Genomic DNA, 26415 nt, shown 5'->3' on the forward strand with positions numbered 1-26415 from the left:
TGTGTGTAGGCTAAACAGCACACTGCCTAAAGCACTATTTAATACAGTGGTATGAAGTTTAGAAGCAGCTTATGTCACTGTAAAATAAGCACAAACTCGGTAAAGTCCCAGTGTAGAAACTCACTCGCCTGCTCGACCTTTAAACCACTACGGCCACTAGCCACAACAAGCCCATTCACATCTCTCCGTGACCGTCACCGTGGCCCCGCCCCCTTCCCTCCGGCTGACACGACAACAAACCGTAACGCCAGGAACGTCATCGACACCGGCGCCGACCAATCAATGATGCCGTCTGAGCGCGGAGCGAGCGCGCGCCGGGGCCCAATCACAGGCTTTGTGTTGCTCGCCGGTGCCGGGATCAGTCGCCAGAGGTAACGGCAGCGTCTCAGCATCCCAAAAGCAGACCGGAGCGAGAGGGAACCTGCGGGGTGAAGGCGACCAAGGTGAGACCGAGGATGTAGCCGCGGCCCGCGCGCACTCAACTCAACACAACTCAACCCCCCTACAACAATTGAAGACACGCGCTGACGAGCAGTAAAACCGTGATATTCATACGCCAACGCTCGCGCTGCATTTCGGTACAGTGAGATTATGTACTGTATGACTGTGTGCTTAAAAGATCGCGTCGAGGTGTTAACGATCCCGTTAAAGTAAACACACACGATCGGCGTGTTAGAAGATAGGTGATGCGTGTTCTTCATCTGCGACTTTTCACACATATATATCAAGATATTTCCGCTACTCTCGAAACGGTTTGCGCTGAGACGAGCTTTTATTGTTTCTTGGTGAGAACTGAGTCTCTCGGGGTTAAAACCCCCAGATTCGGGGGAAAAAATATTATTCTACCTGCTGCGCGATTACAGCAGCGAGACTGTAAACATAACCTACTGCAACATAAACAGTGATTTGATTATAAATTTGAGGATTTAAAAACAACAACAACAAAAAAAAAAACAAGTTGATGTTTTGATGTGATGCGTGTGGCTGTGAGTTGTGGATTGCGGACCTCCTGCTGAAGGATATAATAAAGAGATCCTGCCATCAGCCATTTGCGTAAGTCGAGACGTGTTCTCGCCCTCAACTTGTTTCGAGAGCATGCAAATGGCTACCTTGTAATGTCCTATTTATCAGTGCGCGGTGATGCTGCTGCTGCTGATGATGGGCAAGAAAACACAATGTAGTGGGTAAAGTAGCAGTGGAGCGTGAATTGTAACACATCTCCAGGTCAGTACATAGGTCAGTTTAACAGTTTAGTTCAGTTTGCTTTATTTCACTTTGCTTTCTGTGGTGTTTTAGACAGTGTGTGACACTCAAGAGGCTGGAGTTGTTCACAGTAGACCGACCAAGCTGAATCAAACCTACGACAGCACATCTACACACATCATCTTGCTAGATTTGCTGAATAATAGGCTACACACTTGCACCAAGCGACCCCCTCCTCAGTTAACAGAGCTGAGTGGAGATATGACGGACATCTCTCACGTGACATTTCCTCTTCACTGTGCTTTGCTTCTATGAGGGTCTTGAAATCATCTGCACTGGGTCCGTTACTACTTGCCAACTTGTTTTGTAAGCTCCTGGGAAATTGATAGTCTTTATTGGTCACATGTACATTACAGCACAGTGAAATTATTTTCTTCGCATATGCCAGCATGTTAGGAAGTTGGGGTCAGAGCACAGGGTCAGCCATGATACGGCGCCCCCTGGAGCAGAGAGGGTTAAGGGCCTTGCTCAAGGGCCCAACTGTGGCAGCTTGGCAGTGCTGGGGCTTGAACCCCCGACCTTCTGATCAGTAACCCAGCACCTTAACTTCTAACCACTGCCCCCATGATGAATGCAATAAACAACAGAGGAGCTGCACTTGTGCCATTACTTCAAACTTGTGCTTGTTGTACAATTTTTTTTTTTAATTAATAATTTTTTTTTACTTTGCTGGTTATTATGTTGCATCATGTACTCTTCAAAATAAAGGTACCAAACTGGACTTTTCCTTGTTGACAGTGTGACGGCATCAAGGGAACATCTTTTGTAGCTTTTTAGTATGTATGGTTTACCGGGGAAAGTGCACATGGTGTGTCTTTTAAAAAGCTTTTAAAATTAAGCTTTGAAGTCGCATCAGTGTTCCTTAAGGTCCGAGGATGTACCTACACATTTTTTAATGTATAATGATACATACTAAAGGTACAAAAGATCTAACTTTGATAGTACCGCAGGGCGGTGGTGACTGCATGGTTAAGGTTTGGATCAGAAGTAGGGGGTTCAAGACCCAGCACCGCCAGGCTGCCGCAATTGGGCCCTTGAGCAAGGCCCTTAACCCTCTCTGCACCAGGGGCACGGTTTCATGGCTGACCCCACGCTCTGACCTCAGCTCAGCTTCCTAACATCCTGGGATATGCAAAAGAAAAGAATTTCACTGTGCTGTAATGTATATGGCACTCAACCTTTGTCTTCTAATTCCAAGGAAAAGTACAGCTTTATTTCTGAGAGTGTATATTTGAATTGACAAAGTTGACTTGAGACAATTACCCCATGTTTATAAGAATAATAGGTGATCCAATCCTTCTAACCACCTGACTGTCTTTTTAAAGGTGTTTAAATGTGACATAGTCTATTAGTTAACTGTGGCTTACATGCATTTATGTCCATGCTTTTTTCTCATGTGTTTATTTCCCATGAGTCCTCTGTATGAGGCGATTGTGTGAGTGGACTCTGGAAGCAGACCTGCTGCGCTATAATAAAAAAAAAATGAAACCAGGCTTTAACACACACTCATCTCCAGCATTTTGTATCTAATGCAGCAACGTGAACTTGAGTAGAGTAACCACACATACACAAAGTATTTCTTATGTTACATTTAACACATGACTTCAACAACATGATTTTGGTGACAGTGTTCCAGTTTCTTAGTTAAATCAAGGCAAAATGTTCCGGTAAATAAAATGGACAGCCAATGTCAGGAATCGCTTAAACACTTATAGGCTCAGAAAGATTATGAATGAATTTACAGCACAGCCTATATCACAGTGTGGCATCAGTGAGTGTGGAACATCTGACACCAGTGAAGTTTTTGAGTTTTTATCATTGATTTCTCATTGAATTTTCATGTGTTTACTCATTTTTGTTAAACTGATATCTAAGCTATGGGCTACCAAGCGTGAAGCAGTTTACCTTTGAAATGGTTTTTAAATTGGCATTTCCAATTTTCCTTCCCTTCAGCTTATACCTACTGATGCTCCGGGTTGATTAGGTCTGTATATGCATGTAGGTAGTGTTTGTAGACGTGTGTGTAAATGGAGTACTGACCACTAATGGCTATGCTGAGGGATAAATCCCTGTTCTGAGGTTAGAAACCGGACTGAACCGGACTGGATACATTTTGATTGTGCTTGGGGCTACGGGTACAAAAAGACAAAGACTAGTGAATGGTGGGTCTTAAAGGAGAAAATAAATCAAAGCAACATAGTAGCACAGATCTCTCTCTCTCTCTCTCTCTCTCTCTCTCTCTCTCTCTCTTTGTCTTACTGTCTCTCACTTACTGTCTTCCTGCTTATTTTGTTCTTAAAGCCAGTGTGTCTCATGTCATTGGAATCTGCCATATTTAATCATTGCTCATACCGGACACATACTGCTGGTCCACCTCCAGTATGTATGTGGGCACACACACACACACATGCACACGGAGGTTTCTTCTAGTGTAACCTTACAGATAATCATGTGACCCTCCTCACGCCTGCCTCTCCACAGTCTGGGATCAGTCCTAATTCCTCTCACTCTCTTGCACACATAATCAAAAACAGGAGGCCAATTTTAGAGCACAGTGGCCACAGCTACACCCCAGAATACCATGACTTCTCGAGGCTTTTGTGTATGAACACACTCTGTTTGTTCAATGTGTTTATTCCACTTTAGGAGACACATCAAGCACTTTGGGTCACTTTGTGTTGATTTATGAACTGGGATGTTTGAGCACCTATACACACACACTTGCTGATCCATCTGTCTTTAACATTTTGTGTGTGTGTGTGTGTGTGTGTGTGTGTGTGTGTGTGTACACGTGTGCGATGGAGTGGGCATAGGGCTTAGACTTAATGGCTTATGGGGCGTCTGCAGTTTTTGGCATTTCTTCACAAGGCTCTGCTTCATTTCAGGGAGCTCTGTGCTTTCAGCTTAACCCTGTCCTGGTGCTGACTTTGTTCATCTCTCCTCTTTGTCTCTCTTTGTCCAAGGCCAGTCCTCTGTCCCTCCATGTTTGCCTTGGGCTACTGCAGAAATTAAATTGATTAGTGGTACTGTCTAAAAATAGATGTACTGGTTGCCATGGCAACCCCCCAGAGCCCGGAGTTGTTGCCTTGTTTGATGAAGACCTGTGCTTAAGTGTTGTAATATTGAGAGAGATACACACACACACGCACACAGGCTGCGTTATAGTTGACTGATGATGTCCTGATTTACATGGCTACTCCCTTCCTATTTTCTCTCCCCCAGGCGACCCTCTGTGTCTTCTCTTCCTCTTCGAAAAGTGTATTTTGTGCATGTTTTGTGCTTATGTGGAGTATGTGTTGCCCCCACCCCTCCCCACCAGGTGAGCTCTTCTCCAGAGAAGAAGCCTCAGCTATAGACAGCAGTGACTGAGAGAACAGAAGCAGATATTCTGCTCCAGCTTGGAGAAGATAGGCTTTGGAGTCTACTCTACACAAATTAGCAGCGTGCCCATTCTCTTGGCTGTCAACATGCTATGTGTGTGTGTGTGTGTGTGTGTGGGTTGCTGAATGGTGATAAGGATGAAGTGCTGTCAGTTGGAGGAATGGGCACTTGTGCCAGATCTTCACTTCATTTTGGTGGCTCACTGAGTGTGTTTGGTGATTGCATCCAGTCCGGTACCGTGTCTTGTCTCACATCTGATCTCCATTCGTGCTCATATGATGTGACTAGATTACACATGCTCCACTGTCTTGACCTCCCAACTCTGGCATTACGTCTTGTGCTATTAGATTTGTCTGCAGATCATTTGGAATTGATGCATCCAAAAATGGTCAGCTGGAGTAGACCGAGACGTAGAATTTTAGCTATTTTGTTCTAGCGGTTATTCATTATTCATTTTATTCGTCTGCCACAATTGTGTCGTTCTTAAAAGGCAGCCATGCAGAGAATGATCGCTTCTGAGTTAAAGGTTAATGAATGTATGAAATGTTTGGAGTGCATCGGCAGGTGTCGGAGTCTTATGGTGCTTTTGCGTGACCTAAACAAGCAGAGCTGTGTGAAGACGAGTGGCTCCTCAGGAGTCTCTGAGGAGGTGTTTAGTGTTTAACGGTGACTTGCTGTTCTTTCCTGTACATGTGCAGTGTTTTGTCTTGCGTCAAACATGTCATGAGATGCTGTTTTATGTAATAGCTCAGCTTAAAGGAGCACTGTGGGACAAAGCTAATCGCTGTGTGTGTGTGAGAGAGAGAGTGTGTGTGCGTGTGTGTGTGCGTGTGCGCGCAGAGTTCCCTTAAACACAACGAATGTGTCTGAATCAAGGTCATTTATTGTTTTCTGCATTTTCATGTAAATTCTGTGCTTTTTTTTTGTTGATTGAGTGGCAAAGCAAGCTATACGCATTGATTAATTTAGTGGTATGTTTTATATGTCTTCTGTACTGTGTAAATATCAAGCTCAAGCTCAAGGTCATCAAAGTTAACTGACCCTAATTTTCCATGTTAATCATCGTCACTCCCAATGGTCTCAACTACTTTAACTAAATTTAGTTAACTGGGGTACAGTGGCTTAGTGGTTAGAACGTTTACCTCGCACCTCCAGGTTTGGGGGTTTGGGGGGGTTCCAGGTTCCCACCTCTACATTGTGTACATGTTCTCCCTGTGCTTCAGGGGTTTCCTCCAGGTACTCCAGTTTCCTCCCCCAGTACAAAAACATGCGCGGTAGACTGAGTGGCATTTCCAAACTGTTCGTATTATGTGAATGTGTGTGCGATTGTGCTCTGCAATGGTTTGTGCCCCGAGTTCCCTTGCATAGGCCCCAGGTTCCCCTGTGACCCTGTGTAGGATGAGCGGTACAGAAAATGGACAGATGCTTAGTTAACTGGTTTAAGTCTGACTTGGGTGCATTAAATCACGATCTAGCCATTCAGATTCAATACATTTAAATATGAGTTGAGTATAAACTTATAAGCTATAGAAAGTAAGGGCTTATCTATAATGATAAAAGCATAAAGTGTGAATAGGCAGTCTACATATTTATTAGCTGTGCCTTAATCAAGGTATGTTACAAGTCATCACATCTTGCTTTTTTGTGGGTCACCTAACAATGTGAAGCGCTCCAGTGTTCTCAGAGGGAAAAGTAAAGCACCTATCATTATGGTATCTCGCCTAAGAAGGGCCCAGAGAGGAATCTGGGTCTTCCAGTGAGAGCAGAGCTAATTGAATCTTTGGGGCTTTGGGCAGCGCAGGGCATGGCTGGGAAGCAAACCTGTATCTCACAGCAGGGCAAATTTGACCAGTGCAGTGGAGTGTGTTATAGCTGAGACACCAGTGTTCAGTATAGGATATCATCAGGGTTGCGTTAAAAATGTATTCCGTTACAGTTATAAATTACTTCAGAAAAAATGTCATCTGTAACGTAATCCAAGTATCACAATATGAAAGTAATGTAATCTGATTATTTTTGGATTACTTCAAAGTCACATATGTAAATAAGGTCAAGAGAAAACAATATGATCTAAAATACTTTTATTTACAGCTTATTTTAGAGCTTAAAAACATGTTCAATGTTCGGATTTGTTTTCATAAAATAATGAAAAATTGAAAGAAAGATCACTGTCCCTGATGTGGGTAACATCACATGACAAAAGCTTTGCGCAAAGTTTATTTGTGAGCCATGACTGGCAAGAGAGAACCAGAACTATAATCAAGCAGCTGTCTATATTGTGTTATATTAATCTAAGACTAATTTCTTTGGTTTAAATGAAAAATAAATTGTAATCCTGATAGAATTCCCACTTTTTACAAAATGTACCTGTAATCTGATTACTTAACGGATTACAGTTACCAGTTTTTTTGTATCCTGATTACGTAACGCTGTTCCATGTAGTCTGTTACTCCCCAAGCTTGGATATCATTTGCATTTAGTTGTATTACATAAAACTACTGCTTCCATCCATCCATACATCCATTTTCTATACCGCTTATCCTTACTGGGTCTTGGGGAACCTGGAGCCTATCCCAGGGAACATAGGGAAACAAGGCAGGGGACACCCTGGACAGCGTGCCACTCCATCGCAGGGCACCATGTCATACACCCATTCTCACACACACTCATACACCACAGAAACTTTTGGACCTGCCAATCAGCCTACCATGCATGTCTTTGGACTAGGGGAAGAAACCGGAGTACCCAGAAAAAAAGCCCGAAGGACAGGGAGAGCATGCAAACTCCACACACGCAGGTCCATGGCAGGAATCGAACCCTCAACCCTGGAGGTGTGAGGCAAACGTGCTAACTTCTAAGCCACCATGCCCCCAAACTACTGCTTTTACACGGTGCTTATCTATCTATCTATAACACTATACTATACGGCCAAATGTATGTGGACACCTGACCATCACAGCCATATGTGGGTCTTCCCCAAACTTTTGCCACAAAGTTGGAGGCACACAATTGTCTAGAATGAACATAATAATGCCATGTATTTGGAATGGGATGTTCATATGGGTGTCATGGTCAGCTGTCCACATACTTTTGATCAAATAGTTTGTTTGTATGTATCTATCTATCTATCTACAGTGCCTCCACTAATATTGGCACCCTTTGGTAAATATGTGGAAAGAAGGCTGTGAAAAATTGCCTTTTTTGTTTTACCTTTTGATTTTTTGTTCAAAGAATTCACAAAAATACTCTGCTCTCATGGATATCAAACAATTGCAAACAAAACACAGCTTTATCCAACAACAATCTTGTTAAATATAGGTGTGCAACAATTATTGGTGCCCTTTTAGTCAATACTTTGTGCTACCTCCCTTTGCCAAGATCAAGCTCTGAGTCTTCTCCTATAATGCCTGATGAGGATGGAGAATTCATGGCAAGGGATCTGAGACCATTCCTAAATACAGAGAAGAGTATTTTTGTGAATTCTTTGAAGAAAAAAATCAAAAGGTTAAACAATAAAGACAATTTTTCACAGCCTTCTTTGCTCATATTTACCAAGGGTGCCAATATTAGTGGAGGGTTCTGTTTCTGTCTATCTATCTCTCTTGTGCTTTATTTCATTCTCTCTCTCACTCCTTTCTTTTATTCTTCCTTTCCTTTCTTTCAATCTGTATTTACTTTCTCACTTGTAAGTTTGTCCTGATTTTGGGACAGCATGTTGTCCGGTGCATTGTGGGTTCTCAGCCAATGTGTCCGCATTACAATCATACATTGTTCAGTTTATGGCTGCACTGCACCTAGAGCTAACTCTTACTGCCCCGAGGACACACTTTTGGTTACTGTGTAGATATCTGTAACTAAAACAAGGAAGTGAATAAACTGTGTGTCATTTCTATATTCAACATTTGCTCCTCAATAGCTGTCACTGGTTTCATTTTTCAGTTTTTTTAAACTCCTCCTCTCCCAAAAAATTGATAACCATAATTTATCTATTTAATTTAAAAAAATAAATAAATAAATAAATAAAACCCTAAAACAGTAAACTTTGTATCTTGTGTGATTAAATGTTCAGCATGTCTGAATGTACTACTAACATTATCAGTGAGATCCACATTCCACATTTCTGTTGGACAGAGGCAACAGCACTTTGATCAGAATGCTAACAGATTATTTGGAAACATGACTGGGGGAGGTGTGTGTGTGTGTGTGTGTGTGTGTGTGTCTGTGCACACGTGTGTGGGATGTCGGCTGTGAGAGTCTCTGTAGAAAAAGAAAGAAAGATGGGGGTTGGGTTCGTTGAGCCCAAACTGCCCAGTACTGTACAGCGAGCAGATTGATTGGCAGCCAGATGCGGAGTGAGCAGAGAGGATTGTGGGATGGGGGAGGGGCGGGACGAGGTATTGCTACACATGTGTGCCACTGACTGAGGAACAGTCGCTGGATTTGTGCCACTCTGCTGGCATTAAAAAAAAAACTCTTCTTTGGGGTGGTTGTGTGTAAGTGTGTGTGTGTGTGTGTGTGTGTAGGAGAAGAAGAATGTCTGTGTGTGTGTGTGTGTGTGTGTGTGTGTGTGTGTGTGTGTGTGTGTAAAAGAGTAGGAAGAGATGGAGTGAAAGAGTGCAAAAGTAAGTGTGTGTGTGTGTGTGTGTGTGTGTGTGTGTATGCAAGGGGAGGGGGGAGGACAGGGCTAACAAAGGATCTACACACACTGGCATGACTTAGGCTTCCGTGTGGATGTTTCTTTGTGTGTGTCTCCAGCAGTAATGTAATTCAGGCTCTCACAGTCTGACTTTTAAAGCTTAATCAGTCTGTAGCTTTACTTCTTTCCTTTCTTCTAACCACACACACACTACACACACTTTGCACATATTTAATTGCCTTGTCTGGATTGTCACTCTACTTTCTAAGTCTGATTTGCTGAAGATTTGGAGAGATGACTAATTCATGCATATATAAGTGTATAAGGTTTGTTTACTCACTTTACACACTGCAAAATTTCATGTATTTATTTATTTATTTTTATCTGTGGAAGGTGCATGTTCTTCTCAAACTATGGTCTGTTGAGGAGATGGATGGTGGAAGTGTCTACAAGAGGGTATACGGTATGTGTGTGTTTGTGTGTCTGATCTTGTCGCTTACCATACCTCCATCTTAACACCTCCGTTTTCCTGCCATGTGAGAGCTGCTGGAGGCGTACAAGGACTGTGTTGACTGGCAGAGCGCCCAGTGCTCTGTGTGCGTGCGTGTGTGTGTGTGCGTGCGTGCATGTGTGGACACATATGCAGCTCTGTGTACAATTATGGCGTGTGTGTTGGGCAGGAAAGTAGGAAGCTGATTAGTTGAGGGAGAAAAAATGCAACAGACTTTAGAGAGAGAGAGAGAGAGAGAGAGACATAGTGATTTTCTGTTTCAGAAGAGCATAAGATGGACCCTCCAGTGTGAATATCACATTTGAGGATAGTTGCATCATGCAGATCTACCAAAGGCAGTTCCAAATGGTTACTATTCCCTGAGGGTTGGTTGGTTAGTTCCACCCTTCTTTTTTATACTGTACTCAATCTGAGTTTTGCCTCCATATATCTCTTTCAGAAGTGCTTCTCCTGGTTGCTTCTGTGATCTCCGAACCTGTGGATCAGTGAGGAGTCACTGCCTCCATAAGCATCCAGTTCTCTCTGCATATATAAATGTGTGAGTGGTGGAGAGAGCAGAAGGCTTTGTATGTGACGTGTTAAGGAAATGTGATATTTTGCCTTTATGCAGTACACACTGCACAGAATAACAGGAACAGCCTCAGATGAAAATACGCTTGTAGACAAAAGGCTCCTCAAGGGTTCTTTGGATGGTTCTAAGTTTCTGAGGAGGTACCTTTTCTGAAAGGGAAACCCTCTTTTTTTTTAAAGATTCTATGTAGAACCTTTAAGGGTTTCCCTGAAAACACAAACTGAATAATCCTTGACTTGGTGTTAGGTGGTATCTTTTCTTCTTTTTTTCCCCCTAAGAGTATAGATGGTATAAATGCGCAAAAGTGAGCAGTCCGACTGTGATGTAAATCACATTTAAATCTAAGTTGCCCTATAATTAAAAAAACAACTTATTTGTTTAATGCACTTTTCACAACCAGTTACTAAACTTTTAAATAATACAGACAAATTATACAACAGAAAAAACAAGACAATTAAGACAATAAAATAGCATGTTTGTGCTGTTTTGCCTTAAGCCTAGATCAAATATATAGTATATGGAAAAAATAGTGAATTCAAGCATCTGCACTTTGTGGGTGATAAATAAAAAGGTTGGATTGTTGAAGAGCAGGTTGGAGTGGCATAGAATTATGTGAAAAGCTGTTTTTCTCTTAGCTTTGAAAGATATGGCTGTTTCAGGCACATCATGATGATGGGAGAGTAAAATTATGTCCAACAAAATATGCCTAAAATGACACTTTATTAGTTTAAATGTTGAAACGTGACGAGAAAAAAATTACCATTTTGCTCAAGGGATGTTTTCTACTTCAGATTTGATGAACCGTATAAAAACACACCAACTTGATATGCAGACCATGTATAGTAGTTATATACACTAACTGAGCACTTAGCATTAGGAACACTTATACTGGGTAGGGCCTCCCTTTGCTCTCAAAACAGCATCAATTCCTTGTGGCATGGATTCCACAAGATGTTGGAAGCATTCCTTTGAGATTCTGGTCCATGTTGTCATGATTACATCACACAATTACCTGATGTTTCAGGTTCACTGTCATGCTGTGAATCTTCCGTTCTACCACATCGCAAAGGAGTTCTATTGGATTCAAATCCGGTGACTGGGAAGGCCACTGAAGAACACTGAACTCATTATCATGTTCATGAAACCAGTTTGAGACGAGTTTTGCTTTGTGACATGGTGCATTATCATACTGGAAGTAGCCATTAGAGGATGGTAAATTGTGGCCATGAAGGGATGCACATGGTCAGCAACAATGCTCAAACAGGCTGTGGCATTCAAGTGATGATTGGTATTACAGGCTCAAATTGTACCAAGAAATTATTCCTCACACCATTACACCACCTCCACCAGCCTGGACTGTTTACACAAGGCAGGTTGGGTCCATGGATTCATGCTTTTGGAGCAAAATTCTAACTATCTGTATGATTTTATGCATTGTATTGCTACCACATGATTGGCAATAATAGTGCCTTTTTTAATGAATGCTTTTTAATTAGTGCATTTAATTATTTAAAAAAAAGCATATCATTGCAATTTATGCAACAGTACAGAAAGATAACTAAATAATATTCTTTCTTGCTTGCTTGGTTTGTTGTTAAATCCAGCACTGTTTGTGATCCAGAGTGCCTTGAATTTTGGTTTTGGCTTTGGCCAAGAATTTTTATTTCGGTGCATCATTAGTGGAATCTAAAGGTGTTTAGCATCTCAACTGAATGTACTACCACCCACTGAGGAGAGGTGGGTGTAAGGAACAATGAGCAGAACCTGTCCGAGGACCTGAGGGTGGGAGTCTATGGAAGGAGAAGTTTAGGTAGGTGTATAAGGGCAGGGTTGTGTGGTACTTTGCAGGTCATAGTTTTTTGTTTTTTATCTGTATGCAGTATGAGATGGGTAACCAGTGTAGGTGGCGAGCCAGAGTAATATTAGTTGACTTTTTTGTGTGTTTTTTTTGTGTGTGTGTGTGGAATGGGTGAGTAATATGGTTGCAGTTGGAGATTTGAACACAGACTTTTGGAAAGGAGACCATTAAAAGGGTGTCAGAACTTCTCTACATGCCTCTGCATCCTTGAATGCTTGAATGCTGCTGTGGTTACAGTTGTTTGCAGTTTTCACAGTTAGTTTGATTACATCTGTCTTTACTACTAATCTATACAGTGCTGTGATGTCTATATGTGATTGATATCATTGGAAACCACTGTATGCCTGCTTAAAGACCCACTTTTACTGCTGTGACTCCTCTCGGCTCTCTGGACCTGCCTGATTCATCCCGATATACATCTGCTTGGAGCTTTCTTCACTTGTGACTTACCTTCTGCACTCAATGGTCCCACATGGATACCCTAAAGACTCACATTTGCTTCGGCTGATGATCATAATCTCACCGTCATACTGTAGATGAGTACTTGAGAAGTTCTGCTGTCACAGTGTGCACAGTGTGCTCATAATGAATATCCTTTCCACTCAGTTAGTACTGTTTGCCTTTACTCTTCTACACCTGTATACTGTGATTATTTATAATCCCACCATGCAGTGTCACTCTGGATGAGTTCTCTTTTGGGTCTGGTTCCTCTCAAGGTTTTTTTCCCCCTGCCACCGTCACCTCTGTGATCTAAATCTACATCCTGATGTCTGCTAAGCTGTTTTGTGACAATGTCTACAGCTAAAAGCACTACAAATCAAATGGAATTGAATTGAGTAGCAGCTTGGACATTTTGATTAGCTTTAAATAAGTGAGTCAGTCTGCGATCATTGTCAAAGACTGCTCTACACTGGCTTTTACGGTGGAAAGTGGTCCTGAAAGGTCTTGAAAAATAGCAAATTGAACCTTCTTCGTTTATCTCACTGATGAGTGATAAAGTGCTCTGATTTAGATTTAGACTCGGAACAGAAAGTGTGTATTGTAGTCAGATTGTCTGCTTTTCTGTTAATTGTCCCATATGTTTTAAGTGATGATCCGACTTAAGTCCAGATGGTAGGATTTGGTGAAATGGCGCAATCAAGGAGATGAAGGAAGCACAGTGGACAGTAATTAGAATTGTCATGATTTTGGAGGCTATAAGGTTGTAATCTTTCCCTCATGAAGCAAGTCTTCTCTATACAAAACTTTTCTGTGTTTAAAAGGATCATATGTCAAGGGCATAAAGCATGTCTAATTACAAAGTTTTCTCACAAACAATGGGAAAGAGGGAAGAATATGTTCAAAGTTATATCAGCTTATAAATATATATATATATATATATATATAAATATTCCATATAGATGTGATGATTTATTGCATGACAGATTATAGTGCTTAACTTTGTTTTGCAAAGGTTTTGACGGCTGTATATGTTTTTTTGCATGTATATGCATGTTCTCCTCCAGAATGGACCGTATGAGTGAGGAGGCATTACGGCTGAACCTGCTAAAACGAGGCCTGGAGACAGGAGAGGAGCGCAGCCGAGCTCACGATGACGTCCTGCCCAAGAGGCTGAAAATGGAGGGTCATGAGGCCATGGAGAGACTGAAAATGCTCGCACTGCTGAAGCGCAAGGATCTGAGTGGTCTGGAGAGTGGCTCTGGCACACTAGGGGATCTGCGAGCCTCTGGAGCCAGCAGCCATGCTGCGTTACAGAGCTACACGGCTTATGAGGAGAAGCTTAACGGCAGCCTGAGGACGCCAGCCGTGTCCCACTCTCTTATGGGCCGCAGCGGGAAAGAGAACATCAATGATGAGCCGGTGGACATGAGTGCCAAGAGGAGGTGAGGGGGAGAGAGTGTGGTCAGTTTGTGCTGTGTGAGATACATATAATGTACAAAACTCAGCTCAGTGTTGTAAATATACTGGATTAATACAACAGAATCAGTATTACTAAATTAAATGGTGTGACTGGGAGTATCGTCCACTGTCAAGTGGTACTTATTTATGCAACCGTATAATAATTCTGTTATTGACTGAAAAGCTCTTTAAAATGCTATTGTCACAAAAAGCTGTCCTATTAGTATGATTATCACATTCAGCTGTCCTGCAGTGTATTGGAAGTAATTGGACGATTGTGAATACATGTCCCAGGACTGACAGAAAGCCACTGATGGGCCCTTGAGCAGGCTCCTTTAACCCTCAACTGCTTAGCTTATAACCTGTCTCAGTTATATCCTGCCTTTAAAAATAATCTGCCATATGAGTCAATGTAAATGCGAAACACAATCAGCTGACATACTACTTTAAACATTACCTTAACTTTTTAAACATTTCAAACTTGTCAATTAAAAATATATATATACATATTAAAGTATGTGTTGGGGGGGCCACAGTGGCTACGTGGTTAGCACGTGTGCTTCTCACCTCTGGGATTAGGGGTTTGAATGCTGTGTGTTTGAGCCCTGTGTGCACAGAGTTTGCATATTCTACCTGTGCTTTGGTGGTTTCCTCCAAGTACTCCGGTTTCCTTCCCCAGTCCAAAGACAGCGCTGTAGTCTGATTGGCATCTTTAAATTGTCCAGAGCTTGTGAGTGTGTGTGTGTGTGATTGTGCCCTGTGATGGGTTGGCAACCCATCCAGGGTTTCCCCTACCTGGTGTCCCCTGGGATGGGCTCTAGGTACCCCCGTGACCCTGTACAGGATAAGCAGTACAGGAAATGGATGGATGTATTAATGTATAGGAACATTGCACGATTTTTGACAATTTGATGTTATGTATGACTTCAGTGTTGTGGATCGAGAGCGTCAAACTCCCTCTCCAGATGTGATTGTCTTATCTGACAACGAGGCATCTAGCCCCAAAGGAGCAGGCAGAGAGGAGAAAGTGAAGCCTGTAAACCTGGACATGTTTAAGGTAAAAAGGCAGTGAGGAGACAGTCTGTGTTTTCTCCTCTCTGTGTGTTCTTGTGTGTGCATTATGTCTGGGTGTCTGTGTTGCAGGGGAAGAGTGTAGCTGAGCGCCAACGAGTGATTAAGGCTTTAAGAGAGGAGCTGAGACTTGAGGAGGCTCGTCTGGTTCTGCTAAAGAAACTCCGACAGTCTCAACTACAGAAGGAGAACCTCGCCCACAAGGTCTCTATCTCTAGAGAGACTCTCTGTCTCTCCCTTCACTTTTTTATTTTATTTTTTTTAAACAGTTCATTTAATCCCCTGCCTATTAAGCAGTAATGAAATTAAATTCAGTTTTGCTTTATTTTCGGAAAACCAGAGAAAAAAGTCTGTGTAGTTTGTCCTGGTGTACAGAAACAGCATGTTTTTTTAAATTATTTATTTTTATTTATTTAAGCACACATGCAAACAAATTAGGTGTAGTCTCATCGTCATTGTATATATATAAAAAAATCAATGTAACATTAAATGTCTGGTCTTGATTGATGGACAGTAGAAAGTGTCACTTTGTTGTTAGAATACATTTCTGTGATAAGAAAACAAGTATGAAATGGACATGGACCAGCAGCATCAGCTGTTTTGTGTGGGGGGTTTTTGTGTTATTTTCATCAGCTGTTCAGGTTCAGTCAGAGGTGTGCCAGATTGAAATGTTACCATAATGGTGAAAAAACAAACAAAAACATGATATGCAGAACACAAATGGTATTGCTTTTCACTGGTGACATGCAGAAAACATGCCATCACTGTTCACTCACAGCTCTAAGCCATTGTTAGGGATATGGTTGTGAGAAGGACCTGACTGCATCTTGAAGCTTGAGCTTTACTTTCCAAGAGGCCCTGTAAAGGAATCATATAAAGGAACACCCTTTATTCTTTCTTATTGGCTCATTGTGGCACCTGCATGGAATGTTAACCCCCTAATCATTAAACTTTCAAAAATTAATGAAAAACATCATTTAAACCCTTTCCAATAAAGATCTGTAAACCTTATTTGGATTTTAGAAAATTATCAAATAAAATACAGTCTCCTGAAAAAGGGATGTTTCTTTTTTGCTGAGTATATACACCAATCAGCCATAACATGAAAACCACTGACAGGGGAAGTGAATAATATTGATTATATCGTTAAAATGGCACCTGTTAAAGGGTGAGATATATTAGGCAGCAAGTGAACAGTCAGATCGTGAAGTTGATGTGTTGGAAGCAGGAAAAATGGGCAAGTGTAAGGATCTGAGCCACTTTGACAAGGGCCAAATTGTGATGGCTAGACGAATGGGCCTGAGCATCTCCAAAACTGCAGGTCTTGTGGGGTGTTCCTGGTATGTAGTGGTTAGTACCTACCAAAATGGTCCAAGGAAGGACAAGTGGTAAACCAGCGCCAGGGTTATGGGCACCCAAGGCTCATTGATGCGCATGCAGAGCAAACGCTAGCCCGTCTGGTCCAATCCCACAGAAGAACTACTGTAGCACAAATTGCTGAAAAAGTTCATGCTGGCTATAATAGAAAAGTGTCAGAACACACAGTGCATCACAGCCTGCTGCGTATGCGGCTGCGTAGCAACAGACTGGTCAGAGTGCCCATGCTGATCCCTGTACACTGCCGAAAGCACCTGCAATGGGCGCATGAGCACCAGAACTGGACCATGGAGCAAAGGAAGAAGATGGTCTGGTCTGATGAATCATGTTTTCTTTTACATCATGTGTGCGTCGCTTATCTGGGGAAAAGATAGCACCAGGATGCACTATGGAAAGAAAGAAAGCTGGTGGAGGCAGTGTGATGCTCTGGGCAATGTTCTGCTGGGAAACACTGGGTCATGTGGATGTTACTTTGACATGTACCACCTACTTAAACATTGTTCCAGACCAAGTACGCCCCTTCATGGAAACAGCATTCCCTAATGTCAGTGGCCTCATTCGTCAGGATAATGCGCCCTGCCACACTGCAAAAATTGTTCAGGAATGGTTTGAAGAACATGACGAAAAGTTCAAGGTGTTGACTTGGTCACCAATTTCCCCAGATCTCAGTGTGATGAAGCATCTGTGGAATGTGCTGCACAAACAAGTCCGATCCATGGAGGCCCCACTTCGTAACTTACAGGACTTAAAGGATCTGCTGCTAACATCTTGGTGCCAGATACTACAGCACACCTTTTGAGGTCTTGTCGAGTCCATGCCTTGACGGATCAGAGCTGTTTTGGCGGCACAATGGGAACCTAAACAACATTAGGCAGGTGCTTTTAATGTTATGGCTGATCAGTGTATGTGCGTGTATCCAGAATGTCTCTCAGAAACCACTGAACCCCACTGACATCCCAAGCTGGCTATGTGAGATTTAGGTACGTTTCTTGCTTTTGAGGTTTAAATCAAGGGTTCTTATCTCCATTCCTCAGGTCCCTCTACCATGTGCAGTTTGATATTGTCCCTTCTGTTGACATGCCTGATCCATATGTTCAGCTCATTTTTAATCCCTTATTGAGATGGGCCAAGTGTGTAGCAAGGGTAGGGTGAACTTCAAACTGTGGGGTCTCAAGAACCTTTTGTTTTAAATTATTAAAGAATATCAAATATTAAAACATTTTATAACCATGATAAATGCTTCACCATAAAACGAATGAGCTCAGAGTACTCTACATTAACATCTGAACATTTTAAGTAATAAGAGGAAATTTGAACCATTATAATATTCTTCATCGTTTGTCAGCGTATGCTTATTACGGCTGTGGGAAAAACCCTTTTATTTGTCACATCGCCTTATAATTAAGTGCCCTGTGAAAAAATTAATACAAGACTGAATTCCCTTGGCCATAATGTGATATCAGCTGCCTTTGTCTTCTGGATGAATAAGAATTCCAAAAGACAGTGAAATAAGATAATGGAATCTTGGACAACAACTATATTTATAATGTTCTACAGAATGTAAAAATATAACATTTTTCTCATTTTTCTCATCATTATTATTATATATAATTCTCATCTCAGTATTATACATAATTAATATATACTATGGTTGCCCAGCAACATCTCTGGATTGAAGTAGGCAGTATATGTTATGGTAGGTGTAAAGGAATTCTTCTTGAGTGTGTGTATATAAATGTTTTTTTTCTTCCTCTGTCACTCAGGTATCAGTGGTGCAGAGCAGTTCTTCATCCATTCATCCCTCAGCCCACAGCTCTCAGTCTAGCAACAAGCTACCCATCAGATCTGGCCACACGCACCACAGTGGAGATGCCCAGAACCTCCGTGCTGCACAGGTCAGGAGGACACATGCTAACCTCAGCACACATAACCACATACTCATAAGCTTTTACAGGACTTTATGTTGAGCAATGTAATGTCAAATATCAGCAGACATGTGCAGCCCATGACTGCCATCCTGTGGTCATGAATAAGCTTGCATTCTTGAAATGCATAAGTCAAGCAGAGAGAGAATTTCACTGTAGCATTTGTGTAGTTTGGCACTGTGACGCTGTTTCTATCCTCAGGGACAGAGTGTGATCCGGTCTGCAGCCAGTGCCTCCATTCCCCAGATGATGATGTCACAGCGAGTGGTTGCTCCAAGCCCGGGGCAGCTGCAGGGCCACAGAGTGTCAGGCAAACCAGGCAGCATGCGTACATCCACTGCCAGCATCAACAGCACTGTCAACTATCAGCAGGTACTGTGTGTGTGTTTAAATGGGTCTGTAAACTATATAAACTCATTGAACACTTTATAAGGAACACCTACTGTACACTACTCATTCATGCAAGTATTTAATCAACCAATCATGTGGCAGCAGTACAACGCATAAAATCATGCAGATACGGGCCAGGAGCTTCGGGTAATGTTCACGTCAACCATCAGAATGGGGAAAAAATGTGATCCAAGTTATTTTGACTGTGGTATGATTGTTGGTGCCAGACAGGCTGGTTTGAGTTTTTCTGTAACAGTCTCTAGAGCTTACTCTAGTAATGGTGCACTAAAGAAAAACTAACACTGAGTGGCAGTTCTGCAGTCGGAAACGCCTTGTTGGTGCGAGAGATCAAAGGAGAATACCCAGACTGGTTTGAGCTGACAGAAAGGTTACAGTAACTCAGATAAGCACTCTGTACAATTGTGGTGAGCAGAAAAGCATCTCAGAATGCACAACATGTTGAACCTTTAGGCGGATGGAATACAACAGCAAAAGACCACGTCGGGTTCCACTTCTGTCAGCCAAGAACAGAAATCTGAGGCTGCAGTGGGCACAGGCTCACCAAAACTGGACAGATGACGACTGGGAAAATGTAGCCTGGTCTGATGAATATGAATTTCTGCTGAGGCACACAGATGGTAGGGTCAGAATTTGGCAGCAACAACATGAATCCATGGACCTGACCTGCCTTGTGTAAACAGTCCAGGCTGGTGGAGGTGGTGTAAATGGTGTGAGGAATGTTTTCTTGGCACACTTTGGGCCTGTAATGCCAATCAATCATCGCTTGAATGCCACAGCCTGTTTGAGCATTGTTGCTGACCATGCGAATCCCTTCATGGCCACAATTTACCATCTTCTAATGGTTACTTCCAGCATGATAATGCACCATGTCACAAAGCAAAAGTCGTCTCAAACTGGTTTCATGAACATGATAATGAGTTCAGTGTTCTTCAGTGGCTTCAGTTCTTCGAAGGACTGTTCCCAACATCTTGCAGAATCCATGCCATGAAGATTTGAGCAAAGGGAGCCCCAACCCAGCATTGGTATAGTGTTCCTAATAAAATATTCAATGAGTTTATATACTATGTAGTCTTTCCTACAGCTCATATTTGCATATTCATCATTGGATCTGTATATAACCACATTACTATACATATATAACCTGTCATTCTATTTATCTGCTTAAACGGCACAATTCCACTGTGACTTTTTATTGAATCTGATTTACATTCGCTAATGTAGGTCTCCATTTTAACAATTTTAAACTACCAAACAATGCTAATGAGTGTCATAGATGGATCCCTCTATGTTGTTGTACTAGCCTAGTTTATGGTTGGCTTTCAGGGATATTGTTTACTGAGATTCTTAAATTTGTATTGGGGTCTTAATTTGAACACAGTTGTTTGTCGGCCCAAAGTGTATATGTAGAGAAGACAAACAAAAACAGCCTGTTTTTAAATTTGAGAGATGAAGAAAAATTAAATAAAGTAAATATTTATGTAAAATTGAAAGAAATGCTATAAAGTATACAGAACATTCTCCTTAAAGTGAAAATGGGGTGGGATTTATTATATTACAGTATTTTTGTTTTGACACCATCTGAAACATCTTTTACAAGTCAGTTTATGCATTAAACACGAATTAACACTGTGTGTGTGTGTGTGTGTGTGTCTGCACGCATGTGGTGCTTGTTACAGGCCACTAGTCAGCAGGTGTCCGTCCCCCAGCGTTCCAGCTCCTCCTCCATCTACATGAACCTGGCACACATGCAGGCAGTGGGCGTGGCCGGGATAACAGGTGGAGTGGGTGTGGCTGGTGTGACAGGTGGAGTCAGTGTTTCTGGGGTGGGCTCTTCCTCCTCTAGCTCTGTGCAAGATGTGGCCAGCAGTCAGGCTGCAGCCAAATTGGCTCTACGTAAACAGCTGGAGAAAACCCTGCTGGAGATCCCCCTGCCTAAACCACCTGCACCTCTCCTCTACTTCCTGCCCTCAGCCGCCAACTCTGAGTTCATCTACCTGCTGGGCTTGGAGGAGGTGGTGCAGAGCGTTCTTGACAGCCAGGGTGAGAACGATAATAGTGCAGAGATTCGTTTACCATTTGTTCGCCTTCTCTTTATTTTCTTTGTGATATTAATTCAAATTTAAAGTGTGTGTGTGTGTAGGTAAGCTGTGTGGAGCAACTGGTCGCCTGGAGCCCTTTGCTTGTGCTCAGTGTAAAACTGACTTTACCCCTCACTGGAAGCAGGAGAAGGGTGGACGCATCCTTTGCGAAACATGCATGACGTCCAATCAGAAGAAGGCTCTGAAAGCCGAACACACTAACAGGCTGAAAAACGCCTTTGTGAAGGCTCTGCAGCAAGAGCAGGTAAAGTCGAGCTCGCCTAGGTGTATGCCCAACTACAGCTTACCACTATGGAGAGGTACTTGTGTACTGTGTGCTTCATATGCTCTTTCTTTGTATGCGTGTGTGTGTGTGTGTGTTTTGTAGGAGATTGAACAGAGATTACAGCAACAAGCTGCTCTGTCCACCAGTTCTACAGTGTCTGCTGCTAGTGTGAGCAAAGCTGAGTCCATGATGAGGCACCACACCATCAGACAGGTATATACACACACACACACACACACACACACATGAACAAGCACTGTAAAGCCCTTTGAACCTACGTAAGTGGATCGTATAAAGTTTATTAGATACACCTATAGTGTAGCAACCTATAGTAACCGAACTGCCAGTTGATTACCATACTATTTATCAGGCACTCCTTAACGTGGTTGTGTGTGAGTGGTACTGTTCCAAGTGGTTCAGGTGCAGCGGTGCTATTGGGGATTTGCAGTGACAGCTCCAACCCAAAAATAGGAGGGACAACTAATAAATACTCAGCTAACAGCATCCTGTAGTCAGAAATGGTCAGAAAGTGACAATTAAAGGCTAAATGAAATGCAAAAATGAACACGCAGTACATGGAGGAAGGTGAGCTCAACAAAGTAGGCATAATAAAGTTGTTCAGAGGTGACACATGTCAGTGCCATTGATTTGTTGAGGATAATTTATAGTCAGCGGTGGTCCCATTTATTGATGTTCTGTTTATTAGGTGGTGACAAATTGTGCATATTGTGGCCTATGGTCACATAGGTCACATATTGTATATGCATGTGTACATGATAAAATACACAAATGCACATGATACCTAATAAAGAAGAAGAAGATAAACACAGTAAACTATGCTTTGTAAGTCGCTTTGGATAAAAGCGTCTGCTAAATGAATAAATGTAAATGTAACTATGTGTGTAAAAAAAAATAACGTTTGGAAACCTGCAAATAGAATTTCCGTCTTGCCATTTTCCATTAGGTATAATTAATTTCCCAAGGTCCACGGCTTTTCTAAATAGGCTGCAATCGGGATGTAATATAAAAACTGAAAGGACTGAGAAGTTAGACATATTTCTAAACCCACCTGGTCACCCAAGTGTGTACATGTACTGTGAATGTGTGTGTGCATATTATCCTGCAGACATCTTCGGCACAAGTTGCTCAGTCCCAGGTGTCCCTGCAGCGCAGTGTATCAGCTGCAGGTTCTGGGTCAGCACGAGGTGTCCTATCCAACTTTGCACAGGCGTCCCAGCTTGCGCTACCTGGCACTATAATGGGCATGACCAGCAAACACTGCTCTACCTCCAGCAGCCGGTCACAGCATGACAGCCGACATCAGCTGTACGGCATTCCTGGTAAGTAGTTTGTGCATTGGCACATGGTGGACGTATAAGCAGATCCCTTGTGTCGTGTAATGAGTATGTTACTACATGTTATACCAGAACACACAAAATAGAGTTATAGTTCTTATCAGGTGTTATTAAGTACGCAGAATTAAACAGAAGAATCTAAATTAGATAAAAATGCAATTTAAAATATTGTAGCCTTATCTGAGCTTATAGGTGTGCAGATTTGTTTATAAGCTGCAGACCCTAAGTGATGTTCTTGTGTTAGGATTTAAAGGTGCAGTTTGAAGTGTTTTTAAATGTGTTCACGAAAGGTGGTTTTAAATCTTATTTATAAAGGACTCGTATGCTTGCAGATTGTTATTGCTGCCACTGAAGAGCCACAACTAATTCTACTTGTATTAATTAATTGATCTTGGTCTTCAATTAATAATTAGTTCATTAATAGTTGTGGCTCTGATTAGACTCGAATGAAAACCTGTAGCCACACTTGCTCTTTTAAATTGGATTAAATGAGACTGTACTAAGAAAGCATGAAGTTTGAAGACCCTTAAACTAGACCTAAAATAATCAAATACTGTAATTCATTTTTGTTTCCGTTGTTTTTTTGGCTCTTCATTAAATATGGCTTATTAGAGATGAGTCTAATTTTGTCTGATTTTATATCATAGTGATGAAATACAGTGTAGTAAGCTTTTCAGATCCTAATCTTTTCTTTTTTTCACTCTCTGCAGGAGTCAACATTGCTTACCTGAGCTCTGGTAATGTTGGGGGTCATAAGTCATCTAGTTTAGCAGACAGACAGCGAGAGTACCTGCTGGACATGATTCCTCCTCGCTCCATATCCCAGTCCATTACTGGACAGAAATAGGCCTTCACTCTTAAACTTAACCCCAACACATGCATTAACAACCTACTCATGACAAGCTCACTCATATACTCTCTTTCTCTCTCTCTCTCTCTCTCTCTCTCTCTCTCTCTCTCTCTCTCACTCTATCTCAGATGAGCACACACACACACACACTCTTTCACATATCCTACCACGTCTCCCTGTCCCCGTTGCATGCAGTGCCTGTCAGTCTGCTTACCAGCTACTCTTTCTGTGTAACACAATCAGTGACCGTATGTGGTGAACTTCACCAGTAAACTGCAGTCACTCTCTGCAAGTATGCAATCCCTCCTCAACACTGCTTAACCCCTTCTCTCTTCATCACTCAAAATGCGTGTGTGTGGACGTTTTGTACATTAATGCACTTTCCGGTGAGAATGTGTTTTTAATTTTGCAGTAAATATTTTTGAATGTGTGCGGGTGTGGCGGCACCATACACAGAGAGACGGAAGCTCTTCCTTGGCTGAGAGAATTGAATTGAAATGGACATCTGTTTTTTTTCCACTCTGAAAGCAACTATCAGTCTTTTTAAGAAGATGGGATTTAAATGAAGAAGTCTTATTATATGTGGAGAGCTTTGGTTTTGGCTACATTTAGCTGACTGCAATACTTACTCGCCATTACTCCCCATTTCCTAAAGACTTTTCTTTAAGGGTTTCTTGTGCAAACAGCCTGCAGTGTCTTTTCAGGTCTGTCTTTGTCCAGTTCTTTCCCAGCAAGGATAAGCCTGTCAGTAAGCTACATCATATTAAGCATTCAGTCCTGTGAGGTCACATTTACTAACTCCTTTTCCATTCACGTACATGTATGCGCTTTGCATAAGATCATGTAGTAGTGTATCATTTATTTTATGGTGCTCTCCCTGAATTAGTCATTTTTCTCATCAAATGGGAAATGATCAGAATGACTTTTATGACAGTCCACCTTTGACTTTAAACATGTAAGGTTAAGTAAAAGTATAATTACTTATAGTGCTAAGTATTGAATTTTAAAGGTGCTGCTTGTCAGATTTTCCTCTCTTCATCGTGTAGTTTACTGAGCAGAGGAATTTCTCATGTACTGCCCCTTTAAGTGCACAGTGCAATATTGGGCAAGAAGTGATTCTTTATTCTTTTTTTTTTTTTTTTATGAAGTGACTGAAAATGAACAGTTATGGCCCTGCACCATGATAGATAATACCTTTTCCACATTTCTCTATTAAACATGTATCTTTGTTTATTCATCTTTTGTAAAATATGTACAGTATAATATGTTCCCTTTTTTTATTTCATTATACCATGTGCCCCACGGTACATTTGTTGTTTAAAAAAAAAAAGGTCTTCATATCTGTAAAACTGATTTTTAAAATATTTCTTATGAACTACCTGTAAACAATTCTTTTAGAAATTTAAGCCATTTTTTCCCCTTTTCATGCCCCTGTATCTTACTTTACTTGAAAACTGGTCAAGGTTTTATGAATATTAAGCTTATAACAAGTATTACAAATACTTATTTGCATGAGCAGATGTATTCTTAATAATGTATTGTAAATATGCCTTTAGCTTTTGGGGCTCAAAACATGAAACAATGCATTTGTACATTGTATAGGAAAAAAACAAAAGCCATTGATATTGTGAGTGTCATTTTGTCACGTGTTCCCTGTGTAGTGCTACACAAAATGTATGAAATTACAATTTTATTTTGATTCATTCTTAAATATGTTTTTGTCCCCTCTGTATCAGTTGTGCTCTGTGCTTCATCCACCTAAGACCTTCTGTTTGAAGACTTACTTGGCCACAGTGTTTCACTTAATTGTCTGTGTTAAAGTTTGAAATTAACACACAGCCCTTTGTACATTAGCTCAGACAACTCAGTGAAATGTTGTTGCCTCTGGCAATCAGAGATGTGCTCAGTTCTTTAATGTTGGTCCTCTGGAAATGGCCATTTATGATCCCAGGGCTGGAAAATGCTCTTGCTCTTCACTTTCTTTGCTGTTATTTGTTGTTATAAACGCAACATGCTGTATTTGCTATGGAATGCTAAGCCGAATGTGAAAACTGAACAGAAGGAAGAAAAAAAACGTTTTCTTGCAGGCCAAATGTTGCTCCATATAATTTCAGTAAATAAGCTTACAATAAAAAAAAAATGGAAGAAATTAATTAACAGTGGATTTTTATTTTTTTCACTTTCATCATTAGTCTGTTTTACCATCAGGGTCACCAGGAATTTTGGGCCTTTTGACTGTTTTACGCATTGGTTCTTCTGTGTGAGATCTTCCTTCCCTTGGATGATTTTCTTTCCATAGAAGCCCACCTGCCCACTCTGAGCCCTTGTTATCATCTACACTTTCTCCGTTGTTGCAGCACCTCTAATCAGCAGACATGTGTTTCTTCTCTTTTCTTCTTTAGTCCTGTTCATTCTGCCATTTTGTTACAGGGTTGGAAATCACAACTCCTCATCAGAGATATAATATTTATTATTGAATTCTGCCACTGCTTGTTGTGGTGAGGGTTTTACCCAGTAACAGAAATGCCGTATATGTATTCATGAGATTGCTTTTAGTACGTCAGAAACCATAAGGTTATGTGTATAAAGGGCACATCATATAAAGATATGAGAATTAGTTGCAAATTTAAATTAATATGATTTACTTTTAAGGCTTGCGTGAGTACAGCCATGTTACTAATGTTGGGGTAATAGACTGGTCTTGTTACACTTTTAAGGATAAAAGGATCTGTCTTGCACCATAAAGTGTTCTTCACTTAATGTTTTATGTCGAATTCTACAAAAGAGAGTATCCCTTTTTGCAAAGGTTAAAATGAGCTCCTCTTAGAAAGCTAGAACTTTTAACTTTCCAAACTAAACATTGAGAAACCTTTTTAGTGCAAGAGTATACCATGTACGGTTAGTCTTCTTCTTATAATAATTTACTTTTTGGTGTGATACTAA

At 41.4% G+C, this 26415-nt stretch overlaps 1 protein-coding gene across 5 annotated transcripts; it reads left to right on the forward strand.

Moving 5' to 3' along the window:
* The first annotated feature begins 231 nt into the window (after positions 1 to 231).
* LOC108270204 (transcriptional repressor p66-beta) lies at positions 232 to 25625 on the forward strand. 5 transcript variants are annotated; one of them, XM_017476655.3, is made up of 11 exons: positions 232 to 578; positions 13726 to 14103; positions 15050 to 15176; positions 15263 to 15394; positions 18331 to 18462; positions 18694 to 18864; positions 20580 to 20943; positions 21029 to 21246; positions 21370 to 21480; positions 22394 to 22607; positions 23333 to 25625. In XM_017476655.3, the coding sequence occupies exons 2-11, from the start codon at positions 13727 to 13729 to the stop codon at positions 23467 to 23469; spliced, it is 1983 nt and encodes a 660-aa protein (XP_017332144.1). In that variant the 5' UTR covers positions 232 to 578; position 13726; the 3' UTR covers positions 23470 to 25625. The 5 variants fall into 5 exon arrangements, with proteins under 5 accessions (XP_017332144.1, XP_017332153.1, XP_017332130.1 ...); XM_017476664.3 differs by having other exon boundaries at positions 232 to 443; XM_017476641.3 differs by lacking the exon at positions 232 to 578 and adding an exon at positions 9276 to 9606.
* Positions 25626 to 26415: the final 790 nt, after the last annotated feature.

Source organism: Ictalurus punctatus, chromosome 1 (assembly GCF_001660625.3).
Source record: "Ictalurus punctatus breed USDA103 chromosome 1, Coco_2.0, whole genome shotgun sequence".
In the NCBI taxonomy this organism is placed as follows: Eukaryota; Metazoa; Chordata; class Actinopteri; order Siluriformes; family Ictaluridae; genus Ictalurus; species Ictalurus punctatus.

Bases quoted from the DNA above. Each gene is read 5' to 3' on its own strand.
- LOC108270204 (XM_017476641.3), top strand. From the start codon at position 9,575: ATGACTAATTCATGCATATATAAGTGTATAAG. The intron at 15,177-15,262 runs GTAAAAAGGCAG...TCTGTGTTGCAG, and splicing joins TAAACCTGGACATGTTTAAG to GGGAAGAGTGTAGCTGAGCG. The intron at 18,865-20,579 runs GTACTGTGTGTG...TGCTTGTTACAG, and splicing joins GCACTGTCAACTATCAGCAG to GCCACTAGTCAGCAGGTGTC.